This window comes from Hylobates moloch, unplaced genomic scaffold (assembly GCF_009828535.3).
Source record: "Hylobates moloch isolate HMO894 unplaced genomic scaffold, HMol_V3 SCAFFOLD_6, whole genome shotgun sequence".
NCBI classification, from domain to species: domain Eukaryota; kingdom Metazoa; phylum Chordata; class Mammalia; order Primates; family Hylobatidae; genus Hylobates; species Hylobates moloch.
In genome coordinates, this window is record NW_026652281.1 from 64,437,719 (window position 1) to 64,459,017 (window position 21,299).

The 21,299-nt window shown below is 36.5% G+C and overlaps 1 protein-coding gene and 1 long non-coding RNA gene across 4 annotated transcripts in view; one reads left to right on the forward strand and one right to left on the reverse strand.

Annotated features, from left to right (window-relative positions):
* The window catches only part of LOC116471033 (uncharacterized), a 31,628-nt gene extending 16,767 nt beyond the window's left edge, over positions 1-14,861 (forward strand). The window contains exons 2-3 of the long non-coding RNA XR_004248728.2: positions 11,666-11,740; positions 14,428-14,861. This is a non-coding gene — a long non-coding RNA (uncharacterized LOC116471033). The remainder of the gene's footprint in view (positions 1-11,665; positions 11,741-14,427) is intronic.
* VCAN (versican) overlaps positions 1-21,299 on the reverse strand; it is a 109,975-nt gene that overhangs the window by 35,411 nt on the left and 53,265 nt on the right. For 2 of the 3 annotated variants that reach the window (XM_032156909.2, XM_032156911.2), the window contains 2 exons: positions 3,589-8,847; positions 208-321 (listed from right to left, as the gene is read on the reverse strand). In XM_032156909.2, the coding sequence (XP_032012800.1) occupies positions 208-321; positions 3,589-8,847 (5,373 nt within the window). The remainder of the gene's footprint in view (positions 1-207; positions 322-3,588; positions 8,848-21,299) is intronic. The other variant, XM_032156910.2, reaches the window with a different exon arrangement.

Below are 21,299 nucleotides of genomic sequence, written 5' to 3' on the forward strand. Positions count from 1 at the left end.
GTCTTGGGTATGTCAACAGAATTCACTGAACATCTGTACCCATTTTCCAGTCCCTAGTTAATTACCCTCAGATTTTAACTTCATTTAACATATAATTAATCTACATATGGGTTTCTCTGAAATCTCTGATTGATTCGACAACATAAATTCTCCCCCAATGTATCTTCTGTGAAAGAACTGCACCCTTTCAGCCAAGTACCATCTTACCAAGTTCACACTGGTCTCCACTGTATCCTGGCACACAGGTGCATACATAGGAAGTTTCAGTAGGATAACAGGTGCCTCCATTAAGGCACGGGTTCATTTTGCAACGATCAGGTCCTACCATATTCAGGAAAGTAAGAAAAGCAATTAGGCTCATCTCTAATGTTTCCGTGTATTTTAGCATAAAACGCCCCATATTGCTACCATATTATAGGCTTTACCATAGCAATTTAGAGTTACTACATATAAAAATTAACATTAACTTTAGTCTCTGGAGTGTTTCTTGGCATTATAACTAATTGTTACAAATTGCATCTATTCATTTCTGGGATTCAATCATGATTACTCTTAAATGATATTTTTGTACTGTATCTGGCAACTAATATATTCTACTGCAGATTTAGTTGGCATGATAATGGCAATTGATTTTAGTCAAAAATGATTACACATATGTGCACAGTGAATGGAAAATGTATTCTTTTAAATGGGGTTAGTTCATGTGAAATGGCTGGATACACAGAACATGCATTCTTTTTAGCAGGTTGGCTTGTTATCATCATTTGAATTATTATTGCCTTTTACCACTTAATGCTCAGAAACTGTTTTTCTTCGAAAGTGTGCACTGAAGTCTCTTCTGCTACATTAATATGCTTTTTCCAAAAACACGTTCCAAATGTACTCCTTTAAACTATACTTGAAGAAAAGCAACACATGGATTAAACTCTACTGTAGGAAAACAAACCCAAATACAAAAACCTCACCTAAAATGAAACTCCAAGTTTTTATTATAATTTTCTTATTAAAATACAAATAAAACCGACACTCCTGGGAGATAAACACGAAGGCCGAAGACATAAATTTATGAGGACAAACAGTTTAAATATATTTTCTAAGTGCAAACACTTTTACACCACTTGAAGCATATATTTTATATTGCAATATTGCTTGGATAAGTGTATTTTCATTGAGTTTATACTTATTCTTTGTATATTGTTTCAGAATTGCTTACATTTCTAAATCTTCAAAGATCCAAATAAGAGTTGAAAGTTTTACAAAATAATTGAAATAAAATTGATTATCTATGGAATACACCCATATTTTCAAGAATCTTAAGTCCTGAAACCCTGAAATAATTACACATAAAAGAAGAAAGATGTCTAACTTCTTATGAAACATTAGCTTAAAGAATATCAGGATAAACAAGGTGCTGCTATAAAAGATAATTGAGACTTCCCACACCAGAAAGTCAAACTCAAACTTTCTGAGTGTTAAGTAAATTATGAATGACTATAAACCTGGATAGGTACACATTCCCATGTTTGGGATTCACGTTAAAATTAGGTTAATTCAGATGAGTACATCAACTCCTCCGAAAACTCCCCCGAGTTTTCTAAGACACTTTTTCCTATAGTTCCAAAACTATTTGAAATCCCCCTAACAATTTTAGCTTTCTGAATTTTAAAGTACAAGTACGCTGCCAGGATGACAAGGCTGCAGTTAACACAGGCCATAGCCACATGCTGCCCTCTGTGCTGAATCCAAATGACACTATGTGAAAGTGCTTTATCAGACTGTGATGTGCCACACAAATGTGAAGAAGTACCATTTCTATTCCCACCACTGCCACTGGACACCATGCTGAGACCATGAAACAAGGACTGAGGGAGTGAGTCTTCCTGTGAATTGGAAGTCGTTCCAATTAACAGGAAACTTCTGTTTTTATGAATGTTATTCTCCCCTAAACAGTTCATATTAACCTCTGAAAGTTGAATCTGCAACAGATAGACCAGGTAATCCCATATGAGCTGCTGTTTACTGAATTAAGCTAAAGTGACCATTTGTTTTGCAATGAAGACGCAAACTATAAATCTTGGTAAATATTGTAAACTGGATAATTGGTACATATTTCTCATTCATCAAACTTAACTCTATATGTACCTAGTTATTAACCAGTTATTTTTACATCATATTTTTAACAAACTGAAGTATATTAAACTAAATTAAAAAAATAAATATTAGCCAAATTACTAGATCATCATTTACAGATTTAACACACAGTGATAACAAAAAACCCAATGTCAACTACCTTTGATCAATTTTCCTCAAAGTATTTCAAGCCATTTATTAAAAATTGTGCTTTTTGACTATTTTACTCTTTCTGAAGCACATCAAAATAAAGCATTGGTGGCACAAAAGGTAATATCGATTTGATCAGAAGAATAATTTTAACGATAGTCATGGCATAAAACATTAATTAAAATAAAACATATATTTTCAACCAAGACAGACATTAAAGTACTGATTTTTCTTTCTCTTTTTCCAGGTAGCAGCTAGGTGGTGATGTCTATTTGTGGATTCCACTGACATTGTTAATTTAAATAATAATATTCTGGGAAAACACCATTAGAGCTGATTTCTTAACATTCTCAGGCTAGATTAAGAGGAAAATAAATTCTACAAAGTAAATATTCCAAGATTCCTGGTTCATATATTATTCAATATCAATTGTTTATTTTTATACTGTACTGAAACCAGCAAAGAGCATTGAAAAGACTATGGACTTTAGAGTGGAGCTAAGCTGGGTTCAAATCCGACTTTTACCAAAATGTGGCTGTGCCACCTTGGGCAAGTTACTGAACCTCTCTGAATGTTCACCTCTTACCCTTTCACACAGGGCTTTTATAGCCTTTTCATGACAATCAGAAGAGACGGTTTATATGAATCAGTATCAAATTCATGCTTTCCATACATTCAGTGAATAAACAGAAAACTTCTCTCAACAGGCAATATGTTTATATAATAAATGACTACTCGCTACCGGTAGGCACTGTGTTTGATGCATTATGTAGACTGTCTTAAACAAGGACATTGCATACAAGTATGAGCTGATATTGACACTGCACAAACTTTGAAATAATTATTAGAGCTATTTACTACTCTCAAATGTTAAAGGCCTGACAGATTTTGATACTGCATCAATAGCATCCATCAATGGGAGGGTTTTTAAAAATAGGACTTTTTTTCTACTTTTAAACCTAAGATGTATAACTATGAGACATATGACAAAGCAATACTCTAGTTGTGAGTAAAAACAAATTGAGTTTTTATAACATTAATAATTTCATCTTTTCCACGTTGTAATTGTATATTATTTCTAAAACCCAGAAAAATACAAAGTCTACTTGTAAAGTCCAAAACTAATCTATACTTACTGCCATTTCATCTCATTATGAACTCAATACTGTGGCCTGGCCTGCTGTTATGTGAATAATATGAAACTCTCCATTGATTTAACATCACAATAAAAAGTATATACATATAAACGTTAGCACCAAGGGACTGTTTCCAGGTTTGGAAACAGATTTATCAATGTTGAGATCTTACCTGGTAAATAGATTGCCGTGCCTTCCACTGACTCTTCATTAATGCCAATCAGGAAATCTGTTTCATTAGAAGTCTCCAGAAGGGAAAATGGTGGTGTTGCAACCTCAGTATTAAATTCCACAGGGCTTACTGTTGCCTGATTATTGGAATCAAGAATTCTCGCTGCCACTTGCTGTTCTGATGCTGCTATTGTGGAATCCTGCCCTCTGATTAAAGCTGCTTGAGTTTCAGGGTTTATTTCTGGAGAAGAAGAAAGCGTGGGCCTCTCAGAAGTCTGTGGACTCAGCCAAGGCACCACACCTGCCTCGACCCCATAAGTGGCAGAAGCAGAAGTAGAGTGTGGCCACTGTGTAGCACCTTCTAATTTAATTTCATCGGCAGTTGTAATAACAGTTCCAGCCTCGGGTGTTTTAATGGTGGGAAACATCTTGATTGCTTCTCCAGAAACTTGACCATCGGTTTTGTTTTGGAAATCTTGGAGAATCTCAGTTCCTTCCACAGCAATAAGTTCTGTGGGAGAAGATTCCATTTCTTCTAATAACTCCGGTTTACCATCATCTTCTGAAGGTTCTAATTTTGTGTCAGGAGATAAAGAGGTAGGCTCAGTTATGTGAAGATATTCCTCACTTGATGGTTTGAAAGTTGCTTCAATATTTACATGAATTTCCTTAAAAGAATCCTGTGGAGACATTACAGATGAGCCGACATCTATTTCTGGCAGAGCACTGGGCTGGGGGATCTCTGTGTGTCCAGAGGCTTCACTGCCTGAGTAGATAGTGAGTGGAGATGATGGCGTCTGAGAAGACAACTTTGCAAGTGTTGAAACTGCTAATGTTGTATCAGTGTAATACGGGGGACTGGATCCTTCCATCACCTTAGGCACCTCTGTTAAACTCCGATCCATAAGGTGGGTAGTAGCAATACTTAGATAGGGAGGATGATCTACTAATGCCTCCTCAGCTCCTGAAAAGAATTCTGGCTGAAAAGAAGGACCAGCGTGCTTTTTGTCTTCATACTCCTCCTGGGTCCTTTCAAATTGGCCCAATGTTGGTATTATTTCACTTTGGTCTGCAATAGCTTGACCATCAGACAAAGTGCTTGATTCAAACATGTCATCCAGGGCTTTTGCTTCAGCTTTTATTCCTTCAATCTCTGGAATAACCGTGGCAGACTTACGAGGAATTGGCAGGGATGTTGCCATGGGAAGTAAAATGTCTAATTCTGTTTCCATGCTAGGAGCAGGGATCCCAGTTGTGAAGTTAAAGCCCATGTGACCTAGTTGGCTTCTATCTTCATAAGTCATTGATTCATCATGTGTTGCCTGAGTGTAGCTAGCCAGAACATCACCAGAGCCCTCAAATGTTTCCTCAGTTAAAGAAAGGTTGACAGATGCCTCATAGGTCTCTTGAACTTGAGTGCTGTCATCATTATTTTCATCATTACTGTCATGTGGTTCTGATGGTACCTCTGGATCTATATCTGTTTGCATTCCAAGAATGTCTTCATATACAGGTTTAGTATGATCAATATCTATGATAGTATTTTTATCTGATGTCAGCTCAGGTAGAATTTCAAGGATGGTACTCTGTGTAATTGTCAATATTAAATCCTTGTCCTCTTTGTCCAGGTCTATGATAATATTTTCAGTGGGTTTTTTTCTGTTCGGTTTTAAGGTGGAATCCTCAAACTCCCTGAAATGGTCTTGGAAACTACCATCTGTGGACCTCTCATATGACACTGTATTTGACAGTGTGCTAGTTGGATCAGGGGAGCTTTTGTTCTGCTCTGAATGAAGAGGCAGCAACACTGAAACTGTTGGGAATCCATCAGCAGTAACAGCTTTAGCGCTTGGCACCTCAGGATGTTTTTCCAGGGACCCATCAGAAACAAATGTGGTGCTGCTTTCTTGTCTGGTTGCCTGAGTAGTTGCAGAAGTGTGAAATGAACCAACAATATCCACCTCACCAGATCCTTCTCCAGAAGGTTCATAATACAAGTCAGATGGTTTTGGTGCTGATGTAACAAATTCTTTGGCCATCTCAAAACCATAAGCTCTAGCCAGAAAATCAGTGGACGAGGTTGTTGTTTCGGTAATTTCTGCTGTTGAAGAATTCTTGTTAGAGTCTTGTTCAGTTATGGTTTGTGGTCTACTAGTCTGGATTTCTTCTGCCCATCTGAGAGTCTGATTTTGAGGATGTCCGATGTCCGTGGAGAAAGGGAGAGGTGCCACCGTGGGTCCTTCTGCTCCAGTGTCACTTAAAATTTCTATTAAGGTTGTGCTGGTTACTGACCCACTACCTTCAAAGATGTCTGTTTGAGATACGAGTGGTCCAACTTCTTTTGCCACATTTTCCATTCTGTTAGAGTCTTCAGTTTTGTCATTTGAGGTACTTTCCACTTGAGAAGTGTGGGGATATAATGTGTTATTGATTTGTTCCACTTCAGTAAAATTCACTGACTCTGTTGGTAGAGTAGGTAAAACTTCTTCTCCTGATCCCAGTCCAGAGAATAAGGGCTCAGTACCTGACTCTTGAATTGTCGGTCTCATGCCTTTGGGAAAATGTTTTGTACTTTCTTCCTCTTTGATTGGTGAATCTGTGACTACATGTTCAGCTGGTATAGATTCAGTTACTAATGCAGTAGCTAAGAAAAAATGTGACTTTTCAGTAGCTTCAGGGAGAGTTGTGTAAGATTCCAAGCCATTTGCATCTGGATCTGGAGTAGACATGTTAACTAAAGAAGTGCCTTCCTCCTTCATTTCTTTATCATCACTGTAAGTTTTCTTTGTTGTTAGTACAGAATAATCTGTGGTTTTGAGTTCAGTTTCAGTAAATGTGTGTGAATCAAAGATTGTTTGTTCTGTTGCAGGAGAGTTTTGGGGGGATTCAAATGACTTTTCTTCTTGAATTTGTTCCTCTGATGTTGTTTCACTTTCAATTTCTTGTCTTACAGGGTTGACTTCTTGCCTAGACCATAATTTGGCTGGCTCCATAGTTTGGGGAAAGTTTGTTGAAATTGTGCCACTGACCTTTACTTCGTCCTTCTCTACTGGAGCTTTCGTACCTTCCACTTCTGCTGTTGGTAAAATGGTGGATCTTCTATCAATTTCATTGACAGTACCCACTTCTCCCAATCCTTCATCAATAATGTAGGAAGCTGTACCAGAAAACTTTCCCACAGCACTGGGAAGCACTGGAACAACAGAGCTGCTGACTGTGACCAGTTGCTCACCTGAGCCCTCAGCTGAGGATGTAAACTCTTCCCAGGGGAAGGCTGAAGTGCTGACCATGGTGCTACTGGGTCCTTCTGAGTCAGATATGAGACTGATGTGAACTGAAGTAGGAACTGTAGATGGTGAAATCTGGGTATCCCTAAATGCTGCATCTCCGGAGCCTTCCATCATTACCGTTTCTTCTTTTGCAATGGGATGAGACACTGTTGAGTATTCTCTAAAGTCACCACTGAAATCTTCCTCCAAAGGAAAACCTGTGGAAAAGCCCCTTATTTCTGCCCCATAATTTGGTTCTCCTAATCGCTCTGAAATCAGTACATCCCTGGATGTTTGGCTTATATTTTCAGCAACTTCTCTGTTCATTACTGTACTCAAAACCAGTCCTGTTGGCTCAGTGGAGAATGTAGTTTCCACATGTGGAGACAAACTGCCAGCTGCTTCCTTTTTGGCTTGAATTTCATGCTCTAAATTTAATGAAAATGAAGAAACAGTGGTGGTTTCTGGATCAGCAGCAGCTTCTCCAGAGCCCTGCTCCATAAAGACAGAGGCAGGACTACCTGGGAGAGTGGTCAGCCCTTCCTGAGCCCCAGGTTGATGGATACTGCTGTGTTCAGTGGTCTGTGACCAAAAATTTTCTAATGTATTTGTTTCTGTAAAGACAGGAGTAGAATCTGTCATTTCCCTTTCAGACTGTGTTGGTGTTGTCAAGGACATAAAACTTTTCCTGGTACCTGAATCACTAGATGTAGCTACATTTGGACTTTCTAATTCAGAGGGTAAAATTAATTGATCCAATCTCTGAGTAGGTGAATATACCTCAACTGTAGAAGCCGTACCTGTAGTTCCCTCCTCCGCCTTCCTTTTCTTTTCCTCAACAGAGGTACTGGAAATCCACTCAGAAGTGTCTGTTTCACTTACAAACTTGGTAGGCATCACTTTTGCAGAAGGTTGTTCAGAAACTGAATAAATGGTGGTTGCAGGAACCTCAAAAAAGCTTTCTGTGATTATCCTGCTAGTGTCTAAAGTAATGAGTGTATCAGTAGTATTTCTCTGTGATAAATCAGTTACCATGGTGAACATTGTATCTTCATCTTCTTCTGCTTCTCCAGAGCCTTCTGTAATTGGAATTGAAGAACTCCCTGAGAGCTCTACAACTTGTCTAGGAGTTGCTTCTACCCAGCTTTCTTTGGTAGACAACAGGTCATCTGGCCAAGGATTTCCTATTAGGGTAACTGCTTCTTCCTCTGAAACATATGCTGATGCAGAACTTGGAACTATAGTGGGAGTGTATGTGACAGAAGTACTTTTTTCTACCTCTTCACCAAATGTTACTTCTGTAGCCCTTGCAAAGGCTATTTTCTGAGATTCTTGGTCAATGGCAATCTCTCCTGAAGACTCTTCAGGAAATAGAGATACAGGTTCAGTATATTCATGTGCCTGACGACCAACTTCAGTATCTCTCTCTGTGACTGATTCTGCCCCCTTTTTGGCTGTTCCATGTTCAAATTCCTCATGGAATGGGACTGTGGGGAAAACATCAGGCTCACCACCTGAAAAATGTTCCGGTGCTTCAGGGTAAATCTCAGGCTTCCATGTAATTTCAAGAGATTCAGTTGTTTCTGTAGATTCATTAGGTTGCACAGCAGTAGACAATTCCATTTTGCCTACTACAAATGGATGAGTATCACTTTCAGAGCTGTCCGAAAAATTTTGAGAAGGTGCAACACTTTCAAACTGGCCACGCCTAGCTTCTGCAGCTTCTGGGTCCTTGGGCACAGTGGTAACAAGATGCTTCCCATTTATGTACTGCACAGATGGGGTGGTTGTCACATCAGTAGCATTTGCACACTCTTCTTCTTCTTCATTTTCTTCACTGTGGTATAGGTCTATTTCAATTATGTCAGGGAAGTCAGGTAAAATTTCAGCCATTAGATCATGCACTGGATCTGTTTCTTCACTACAAGGTTCATCTTCTTTAGATTCTGAATCTATTGGATGACCAATTACACTCAAATCACTCATTCGACCTGAAAAAAACAGAGTTTTCACAATACTTAAATAGAAAATTTGGCAGTGTATGACAGAAGAAATTGATAGCAAGGCTGGTCACACTCACACACACAAAGAAGGATTCAAATCTTTTCATAATAAGTGCAATCACCCTCTTATATGGTTCTCAGTCTTCAAATTTACTGTTTTTGTATTAACAATAAGAAAAATGAATTCAATTTAACATTATTAAAACAGGTTATAAAGACTCGTCAATACATTTAAGAAAACAACATAGTCCTTAAAATGAAGCAAGGAATCACATATACAATGTAATCTTGAAGTGCAGGAATTCATCTTTGTGTGAACTGCAAAAAGAGTAAAATTAAGACTATTTCATATAAAAACAATTTAAAAATTAAAAATTAAGGCCATATCATATAGAATTAATTACTTTTTCTATAGCTCTATTTCTATATATGATCTATATAGAAAAAGTAATTGTCCTTTGTGTAAGGGAATAATTTATACACTATTCAATAAGAAAATGAGAAGAGATTCCTTCTGGCCCCTTCATAATTTGTTCTAGAGCAGATTGTTTTATGGAAAAACAAGAGACCTTTATTTACAGCCCTTTCACGTTGCAATGGCATCCTCTACCTACTGTGGCACTGAGACAAGAGCTTAACCACATCCCATGCACAAGAGTGGGAAGCTCTGGATAGGAGGGCTCTGTTGGAAATAGCTCACTGAAAGGACCAGAAAGAGCCTTCCACACCTATAGACAGACCTTTATCCTTCCTGAGATGTGACCCAGATTAGGTCAATTTTAGTTCTTGTTATTAACATCTTCTCAAAGAAAGTTCAGGAGTCCTGTCTAAATATTCTAACTAGCATTCTTTGAAAAGTATGTATCATCAGAATACTTCCTAGATTGTAAATTGCCATATGGTACCAAACCACTAAGCTCAATGGCCTTTTCTGCTATCAGAAATACATCAGCAAAGCTCCTTGTCTTGGGCACTAGGAAAGAGGAAATTCTGAGGCCTCATGATAGAGGCATTCAATTGTCCTAGAACAGGGTCCTGCCACTGCAGCTGCCTTACTTTTAGTGACAAGGCAGTATGAAAATGTGCCTGTGGATATACTGACCCACAAAGAAGATAAAGAATTACACACTACTCACCACCTTGCCCATAGGAATAATATTGCAGAATTAGTTTTCAAACTATCCCCAATCTATAATACACATGCATAGGCCGAACCTGAGAAGTGTTTAGGAGAAATCATTATGACGGAGCCAACCCTGCTTCCCATCCTATCATCTAAAGGGGAGAAAACAACTGTTTTCTCCTGAATTGTTCCTGTTGCAAGAAGCTATTTCCTTCTATGTACAGAAGAAACAATATCTAGCATTTGCTGTTTCATCAGAGAAGAAAAAACCCTATTGAAGAGGAATCAGTGTTGCTTACATTCTAATCTATTTTTTGAATCAAGACAAATATAGAAGTGTAGGAACTACCAAGACAAATTCCACAGAAGCTCCTTGAATTTTTTTTAAATTAAAAAACCCAGACAATAAGCCTTTTATGTAATGAGAAGACATATACATTTATCCCTTTTATTCTAATAGAAACAAGAAAGAAAACTCTCTTTTGTGTCCCACCACATCTTCACTAAATTATTTCACTAAAATACTTCTGTGTAGGACTGGGTTATTCTCATCCTAACTAAACACCCTTCCTATTGAAATTTTACACACTACAATTCATTTCTTATCTCTCCATTCCATTCCATTCTATACATTCAGCTTTTCAACTACATAAATTACAGCATATGGGTATTCAAATAAATGAGAAAATATTTCTACCACAAAGAGAAGCGAGATAAATATACAACTCTAGTGTATTATAAAAACATAAAATGAATACAGATTATTTCTGACACAGATGTTGCAATTGTTACTAATTGCTAAGTGCAGGAAAATGATTAAATGCCTTGTCATTTAAAAATATGTGTAATTAAAAAGACTAGGTTTCTTCAATATTAGGTCACTAAAGTTGTTACGTGGATCTTATATATAGTACCCATGGTGTATATGTTTTAAAATAGGACACCATAAAATATTCAGATGATAACATCCTCTTAATTCAGTTTGCATTGAAGGTAAACTTTGTGCTATGAGAAAAGAATGTGAAGAAAATGTTTAAACTATATGAGAGGAAGCATTTAAAATGCCTTCTGTACAAAAGAATCTCTTGAAATATTCACGTCAATAATTTTATCCAAGCCAGGAGGCTCTCATTGCTAAAACTATTTGAATACAGTTGAATTAAGCCAGACTCAGTTAACTATTCAGTACAACTTCATGGGATTTAACTGGATTTTAAAAATGTGCATATCTTAAACTGCTCATACTATCATTTTACATGCAAGCGACTCTTTTATTTTGCTTCATTAACTTAAATAAAACTAGAATTCATGATTAAGAAATATTAGACACAAGTACACTAAATTCTTACTTACCAAAACTTTCATTTAAATACAGAGAGAAGATTTTAAATAAGAAACATGGGTCAGTGTCAAGCATATAAAGAACCTCTACCACATTTTGTATCCTTTTGTAAATAATGAAGTTAAAACGAGCCATTCAGCTAGGTTTCTCCAGCAAAACACAAGGATAAATAAGGAAATATCTGATTAATATTGTGTATTTACAAACTCCTAGGCCAAGAATAGGGTACAAACACTCATTGCTATTATAGATTTACTTTGAGTTTCTAAGTAAATTCTTTACTTCAAAAAAATAAGACTGATACAAACATATCTCATGATCTTCTTATTGAGTAATTACAGATGGAAGTTCTGTCAAGTATGTTGGTGGCTCTAAAAAAAGTGGGGTGGAGAAAAGCAGAGAAAGAAGACACAAAGGTATGCCAACATGTCACATGTCAATATGGTAAGAAACTGATGGATGGTCATAATGCTCACTGAAGTTTCCCCCCGCCCTGCCCCGGGAAAGAAAATAAAGAAGAACTCTAATTGTAAATCAGTGCTATATAATAATTTAGCTAACTATCAACTCATATTAAGAATACTTAATTCTACTAAAGACCATGGCATTCACTTTATAGTTTCTGATTTTAGCTCCAATTAATAAAGTATAATATTATTTTAGGTCATATTTCTCTCAGATCCAGAACTCTAACACTTCCAATGCTCATAGATCTATAAGGACTTCCTTGCCATTTTAGACCATCGTATCAGAATTTCTCACCAAAAACCCAACTCAGATGTAGTAAATTCCATTTTCTAACCTAAATAAATATGATAATGTTTCAATCACAGCAGTATAAGCATTTCAGAGACAGAATCTTTGCATACATTTCACAAACACAGCATTGCTTCATATTGGTTTTTGCACACAAAATTAAATTCACTACCACCACAACCATGGACACTGCCCTGAATGTAATATCCCTTCAGGTGCTAATTGATTTCTCAAAATTTACTGAGTACCTGTTATGTATCAGACCCTAGGGCAAACACTCTCTTGTCAACTTCAGAGAGACCTAAGTATACTTTCCAAGTCTCTCCTTGCCCCCTTCCTCACTCTCTCTCTGAAACAAATGTTCCCGCCAGTAAGTTAGAGAACTGGCCTTACTAAACTCTTTTCTCCTATTTTAATGGGAAACTTTTGGAATGTACTTATTGCAAATGCACCAATCATTAAATTTAGATTAGGATTCCTTTCTCCACCCACCTCGCAACTATTTGATCTGACTTGCCTTCAAAATGATAGAAAACAGAAATGTATTATGCAGTTTCATCTTATGTTTCTCATCATGAAGCTGGCAGCACATCAAAATAAATTAAGTAATTGAGAAGAAAATCTACATATAAATTAATATGCTCATTTAATAAGTAAGATAGAAATTTTCTTTTTCTAAAATAAACTATTGTGTATTTGAGGTTTACAATATGATATTATGGGATATATATAGATGGTAAAAGGAAGCAGATTAACATATATACCATCTTTTTGTGAGAAGAGCAACTGAAATTTACTTTTTTAACAAAATCTCTAATACAATACAATTTTATTAACTACAGTCTTAATGTTGTATATTAGATCCCCAGAAAAAAAATTGTCTACTAAATGGGAATTCTTTAATTTCAAAAAATATGCAAAATGGGAGTTGAAATTATTTTGTTTCCTTTTTCTGAAAGTAATAGTCTCACAATTAAGCAACTATTATTATTCTTTAAATAAGTCGTGACAACTTCCAAATGGTCTTAATGAATTTTTTTTTTAGACAGGGTGTTGATCTGTCACCCAGGCTAGAGTGCAGGGGTACCATTACAGGCAGCCTCAAACTCTTCAGTTTGAGCAATCCTCCTGCCTCAGCCTCCCCAAGTGCTGGGATTACAGGTGTGTTACCACTGCACCTGGCTGGATTTCTTAATGTCAGTTTGAAGGAGACAGAAATGTTAATTACCTAGGGCTTTCAAGTTAAAATTTTCTGCTGACATTTCCTATACATACAATCTAAATTTTATTCTGTCAGTATAGTTTATTTCTTCCCATACTTTTAACATCTCATAGCAGGGAGACGTGGGGTATAAAACCTATCTATTATTAATATATGCAGATAAATTTTTCCCTGCCCTATCGCCCAACTATTTATCACTAACCCCTTGCATCTCACCAAATCCTACTTGCCCCCTGTTAGTTTATTCTTCCTCTGAAATTACCTCTTCATCCCCATTTCCTGTCACCACCCCTACCCACCACACACGTTATTAGAGAATCTCAACAGAGATTATTGCAAACCAGAAAAGTTTCTTTGTGGTGTTTAGCAAGGGGGTGGGAGGTACACCTGTGCTAGTGTGAGAGGAGGTATCTCATTCCGAAATGGTGATCTGCTCTATTTCGTAGGAACAGAGCAACCCAATGGTGTAACTGACATTCCAAGCTCTTAGATGAAGCTCTTAGTCTTATAAAAGACTGCTCTATTCTAGAATTTTACTCAAAAGGCAATATAACTTTTATTTGGATTTCAAGAGTCAAACCACAGAACTCTACAGAGTGTATGCATAATCTTTTCTACGTTTATATGAATGTATTTTAACAGCTTGACTTGAATATAACAGTACCATAGTTAATAGGCTTTTTTTAATGACATTTCACACAAAGCTTTATTGCTAGCTGACCTCAAATTATTCACCAAGTATTTTTAAGTACTTCATAACAAAGTTTTGTAGACAGAGCACAAGTCTTCCAGTCATACTGTTACCAGACACAAAACATGGTTGCTAAGATGCATAGGCAGCTGGTTAAAGTTCATGTTCTCTTTGGGGAATTTTACAATTTAAGTTTAAGAGCTTTTAATTAAAGGTAAATGTATACCAATCTACTCAGCAGAGAGATATATTAGGATCACATTTCTTTATTAAAATGGATTTTATTTTAATGTATAACAAAAAAATTTTGTTTTCCTATTTAAAAAATACAATAGACAGCCGTCCCGAAGTGCAGCATAGTGAAAATTATGATTATACTATATTCCAATATACTCTCCAGAAATATACATTACCTTTTCCCTTTCTCGTCTTAGAAAAAACAAAACCGCCAGAAACCTACTATGTGAAGCATATGGCCAAAGTAAGTAAACTACCCTTGTGAGACACCAGCGAGACTGTACTACAGGGTAAAAAGATAAAATCACTAAAAGCCACTCCTTACTGTGTACTGGTTATACGTGTGTATAAACAAGTTTGGGTATACCACAGTGACACCATATATCAACTTTTCATAGACATAGATACTGAAATACAATTAAACTTTTCCTCTCACTCCAGAGATTCCTTCTTTCTAGTTTAAAATCTCCTTTTTAAGACTTACATTATTTATGGAGAATCAAAAGCTGTATACATTACCCAATCATTCTAGCAGTTACTTAGAAGGTCCACCAGAATTTATTTTCCTTCAAAGGATCAAATCACTCTTTTTAAAAATACTTATATCCATCTTCTTGTCAATGGATGTGTGTTTCCGTCCTGATTCACACTCAAAAAGTCTAAATACTAGCACTCTCTAAGGAACACCATTTTTAATGTAATCAAACGAGTTCTCAGATGTCCACATGATGCCCCAGGATGAAGGAATATTTTTATATTTTGTGTCACCTCAATTAGGTTGTAAAAAATTCAAAATACTTCAATAGAAAAGAAAAAACAGCTTCTACTAAAACCCATCACCACTCCCTTATCCATCCCACCCTCACCAACCTGGGCCCCATTCTTGGAGCTATTCTCTTAACGAAGCCACTTAATAACTAACATTTTTGTACATGAAACACTGGCCTCAATGAAAAGTAATGTTATACATTTTCTAAACTGACAAAAATAGGCAATGTCTTTTTTAAAGCATAAATTTTTCAGCTTTACCTCATTAAGATGGAACCTCAGCAAGCATTTCTTTTTCCTTTTCTTTTATTCCTATTGCTCCTCTCACTAGGCATGTCTCTCCCCTTAGCTACGCCCCTCACCCACCAAAAAAGTTCTGAACACTGTCTGGACCTGTGAATACATTTTTTATTCATTGCACAAATGAACGATCTAAGAGCTCTTAAGAAAGAAGAATGTAATCCCTGTGTAGAGAATTGGGGGTTTCCTTGACAACAACAAAAAGACAGCAGGGAATGTCCATCCATTCTGTAAATATGCAAGAAGCTAGGCCCAATACCTGGGGAAATGTATCAAGAATTTGTAAAATGATTTTTATGAGAAAAAAATTAAATTGGTAGTTATCAAAATCACAAGCCCAACTTTCACACCTGAGGAAAAGCAAAAAGCTAATAAATTCTACTCCTAGGTCCTATAGAGCCAATACTATATTTAAATTTTAAGTAACGGCTGCAGCTGCTTCTGATTTGCACCCAAAATGGCACCACCCAAAAAAAACACAACCTATGTCGGGTTCAGATTTTAAGAAGTTATTTCGGTCAAGCAGACACTAAAGTACAATTACACTTGGCTCCTTGTGGCATAAATGATCTTGAATTTTAAGATCATTTGGCTTTTACCTGTTTAGTACAAAACAGTCTATATTTTCCTGTACTTAGAAGTTGGAAATGAAATAATTTTTAAAGCTCACAGGGGATTAATTCATACTAAGTCATTACTATGTATCAGGCATTGTGCTTGGTGCTTTCTAGTCACTGAAGGAATATTAAATGTGTGAAATGCCTGTCACAGCGACTTGCATGTGGCAATCACTCAAAGATCCCCTTCTTTAAGCAATGTGGTGAGGTTGTAGTATTATTATAAATTTTTAATTATATAACAACTGAGGCCTGTGGAGGTTAAGTAATTTATACAAGACCAAACGGACTGTAAATATAGTTATCCTTCAGTAGCCATGGGGGATCGGTTCTAGGAGGATACCAAAATCCATGGTACTCAAGTCCTTTTTATAGAATGGCATAGTATTTGCAGGAATCCTACACGTACATTCATATTCATGTACTTTAAATCAGGTATTATAAGTAATCATTTAAATTGCTTATAATACCTAATACAATGTAAATGCTGTATAGTTATTATAGTGTGCTGGGTTTTTATTTGTGTTTTTTTATTGTTGTATTGTTCTTTTTTATTGTGCTGCTTTTTTTTTTTTTCAAATATTCTCTATCCATTTTGGTCAAATCAGAGGATAAAGAATTGTGGATACACAGTGTCTCCTGTAACAATGTTGACAGTGAACCCAGGTCTCTTTCCAAAGGCCCTTTCTACCGCATTAACTGCCTCTTCCATGTATCCTATGAAGCAAACTAACTACATCTCCATGTTGGTTCAGAATATTAACAAGAATGTACTTCAAAAAAATCCACTTCTAATGTGGTTAGTATATTGTAATTACCTGACTGCTGAATAAATTAGAAAAAAATCTGTATATTACCTGTATATATGTGTGTATACGTGTGTGTGTGTGTGTGTGTGTATCTTTGTTTCATAAACCCTGTGATTTGGAGAGAGTATGTGTCAAAGCTTAGGAAATACCATTCCATATAATAATAGACATTTTACCATGTTAAAAATTCTGACAGAGAAATTGAGAAATCCCTGGGTCCACATTGCACATAAGCAAAGGAGAGACTGATTCCAGATTCCCTAACTTAGAGCACCTGCTCTATAATCCTACTGATTCAGTATTCACCTGAATTAAGATGTCATAAACCTTTAAATCACCTTTTAGAGTGTAGGCACTTTTTACAAAGTAGTTTTATGCCATTTAACTTTGTAAGTGTGTAATTCTGAACCATGATACTTCATAGGAATATATTTTGAAAAGGTAAATGTACTTAACCCACAGAACATGCTGTCTTATCAAAACGTATGAATCACTGAAGCTCAGAAAAGTATGACAACACTCCTTCCTCAAGAAGCTGGCAGAGTATCTCTGGTTTTCATGAGCTGTATTAGTTTCTGTGTGAGGCCTAAGAAGGTATTCAGCTTTTGAAGCAGGCCATGTCTAACAGCGCTGGGATGACATGGCCTCCTTCAGAAGCTGTTTAGAAGCTCTATTTAGAGAAACAGCTGTTTATACTTGGGGCTCCTTAACCCCACTGGTGAGCCTAAGTTGGGAAGCAACTGGTGAATAACTGGCCTCTCATAATTGGATTGTAATCTATCCCTCCAACAGAGACTGGCATAAGTCTCCTCCTTCTCATGAAATATTCTGTAACTTCCTGCTTTTCTTGATTCCTTCCTTTTCTGACCTCACCTATCATTCACAATCTGTCATATCATACTACCTACTGTGTAACTATATGTTTAGTATGACAACTGTATTTGATTGTGTTAATGTTAGCTGGCCAATACGACTTTGGAGCACAGCCTATGGTTTATGTTTCTTTTATGACCACTTTAATATCTGTCAAAGGACTAGACATGCTATAGCTTTACCTGAAGGTAATTTGATTGACTGTGCTCTGCTAGAAGATGGTGTATGGGTCTCTCTCGAGGTAACTGCCAATAAATGCTAAGTGGTATTTGTTTTTGATAATGCCCCTGCCTCAGTGGTAGCTTTGATAATGGCAAATTGTAATTGCAAGTGCCATTTTCACAATAGGCATTGGTTTATTTTAGGAAGAAGATAACAAAGTTCCTTTTAGTTATCAAAGTAACACCTTTTATTGTTAAACCTCAACCTTTGAAGAAAACACTTTCAATTTCTTAACTTTTTCCACAAGGTTAGTGTGTTAGTAAAACTACCCAAAGAAGTGTTAAAATATTGAGATTCTATATGCGTGTGTTTATATGTGCATCTATGTGTTACATATACAAAATATTTCACCTCAAAGGACTTTTTTAAAAGGTAATCGTTGGTCTATAGTACAGTGTTAAGCTCACTGATAATTTAGAATCATTAAGTTCGTTTATTTTCTTAACACTACAGAAAGGAAAGGAAGACAAACATTCTCTTCCCTTTTATTTGACTAATAGAAGAGGAACTCAATTCTTTTCTAGACTTGGGGCAGTTCGTGAGAGATGGGGGAAGCCATTCTAATTCTCTGCAGAAAAATGTGCTTCTCTGACAGAGAGCCACAGCTGGAGCTCAGGAAAAGGAACCACGGAGGTGTGCAGGCACCAGACCCATCCACTTTCAGAAATGTGCTCCAAAACTCTGCAGGAAAGAAGCTGCCCAGAACTGCAGAATAACATACTACCAATTTCAGCACACTCTTCCCTTGCTATGTCAGGTATCTGAATAGCATGCATAGTGCCCCATATTAGCAGCAACCAAATGTAAATTATATACTCTTAACAAACCACTAGAATGCCAATGAGAAACCAGTCTTCCCAGAGTTTGCTCTTTCAGGAATTGACAAGACAGGGCAGTACCTAAGCCACTGGGCAGGGGGTTGTTGTTTTCTCAGAGCTCATCAGGGGAGAGAATCACTTTATGGCAAAAATGCTCCAAAGAGGGCCAGGGCTGCTAGACCCAATACCAAGAATGTCAGACTCAGTGTACCTTCGTTTGCCTATCTGCTTTCCCTAGTTGTCTCACAAATTATCTTTGAGGTTTAAACATGATAATATACAGAAAAAGTGGTCTGAAAGTATTAAGCCCAAAGTGTGAGTTTGATGATGACTTAGTTTTGCACATGCATGTGAGACTCTGACATACCACTATATGTTATCTTGATGACACATAGGCATCAATAAGATTGAAACAATATTTGTTTAATGTGTTTTATTCAGCACCATGCATAGTGCTATTCAAAGGTAAATGTTAAATGTGTATTATTATAATGAGATAAAGATATAGATAATCAGACCAATTTTTGAAACATTTTGACTTTTAAGAACTCAATTCTCTCAGGAATGAGTAACTGTTTTTGCTGTATTTTGAATTGTCTAGATATCATTCTTTTTCTAGCTGTGTAGTGAGGTACATGTTATTTTAGAAACCACCACAGGAGATGAGGAGGAGGTCCCAAGGGAGTGAGGTTCCCGATGTCCCGCTCAAACACTAACCAACACAGCTACTCTTTGGTCTGTTCGAGATACGGGGGCTCTCAATAGCATTTTGTTTGAAGAAAGGACCCAGATCTTATAATAACAAATCAGAAAGTAATTTTTCTATAATTAAAACGTTCTATAAAATTCTGTAAAAACAGAAAATGTGTGATTTTAAAAAAATTATATGAGACTATCTTAAACAAACATTACCTTTTAAAAAGTGATGACTTGGCTGGGCGCAGTGGCTCACGCCTGTAATCCCAACACTTTGGGAGGCCAAGGCAGGTGGATCACGAGGTCAGGAGTTCAAGACCAGCCTGGACAAGATGGTGAAACCCTGTCTCTACTAAAAATACAAAAATTCGCCAGGCATGGTGGCGGGCACCTGTAATCCCAGCTACTCGGGAGGCTAAGGCAGGAGAATCGCTTGAACCCAGGAGGCAGAGATTGCAGTGAGCCGAGATCACCCCACTGTACTCCAGCCTGGGCGACAGAGCAAAACTCCGCCTCAAAAAAAAAAAGTGATGATTCTGCAATCAATGATGTAAATATGGGTATCTGCCTAGATGGCTCCTGCCCTCAGAGCCAATGTTCCTTGTTCTTTATCCTCTCCATAACACCATATTTAGACAATAAGCCTTTAGCTTTTTGTATATTTCTCAAAATCTAATTAATCTTTAATAGCATTACATTAATAATTTTACCAACATCTTAATCTTTCTATCATTTAATTTAATATTGCTTTGCACCTGCACACATACATTTGGGTAGATATAAATTACAAAACCAGTAGGAAAAAGAACACCTAACAAGACAGCATCAAGCAGGCCTGACACATAATAAGTAGTATATGTGAATTTGTTTGTTAAAAAAGGTAATAAGCTGCCTATTTTAAGGTTATAACTATGAGCATTTGCATAATAATGTTGGTATTTAATATTCATACATTTCTAAATTATTCTTTGATTTAAAAATACCTGTTTGTTAGTTTTTAAAAACATTCACAGTTCTGTTCCACTACCTTGTAACATTTCAGATGATTTAGAGGAGTGCTCTTTAAAAAAAATCTGGAGTTGAAGAAACTCTTCCTACACCTTCAAATTCTAGCCTTCATGCATGTTCACAAAGAAAGCCTTTCAATAATTTTTCAAAATGCAGGTGTGCAAATTACTCCTGAAATAGACAGGAGTAAACTTTTCAGTATCCCCTGAACCACTGTTAAACACACCCCATTGCATTTTTCAGCTCATAAAACTTTTATGAGCTGAAAAGTTCCTTCAGATTTTTTTAACTGCTAACTACAGTTGCCCTCTAGCAACAGCACCGTAAGTTGCTATTAAGATCCATTTGAGCAAGTATAACATAAGTGTGTCCTGAGTAGCATGTTTTGTTTCAGAGTAGTAAAAAAAAAAAAAAAAAAACAACAACAACAACAAAAAAAACAAGATTTATATGACTCGCTGAGTGCAGCAAAAAATTATTGAATGCCTTGGTTTAGAATAGCATGGGTGGTATTTTTGCTTACTTGGATATACAGTATATATAAAGGTGTATTCTATTCCTGTGAATAGGTTTATACAAGTTCACACATGCACCAAGGACTTTCCAGTCTGGAAAATTGTGCCTTGATACATAAAAAGGTTGGTTCTCCAGGCACATATGCACTTTTCCTTATTAAGGTATACACCTGCCTTGAAATTCACTAATTGAACATCTGCTTTAGGATTTTCCCTTGCCAAAGCTCAAAATGCTGGAGGATAAAATTTCTCATAGAAAATAAAATAAATAATATTAGTATAGGTGAGCAGTTAGAGGTGAGTAAACTTCATTGTCTTATGAAGACAACAAACTATGCTTTTAGTTAGGGAGAACAGCATATACAGAACACACAAAAATACAGATGATGACAGGTAAGTAGGTAGGTAGATAGGTACATAGGTAGTAGGTAGGAAGGTAGATA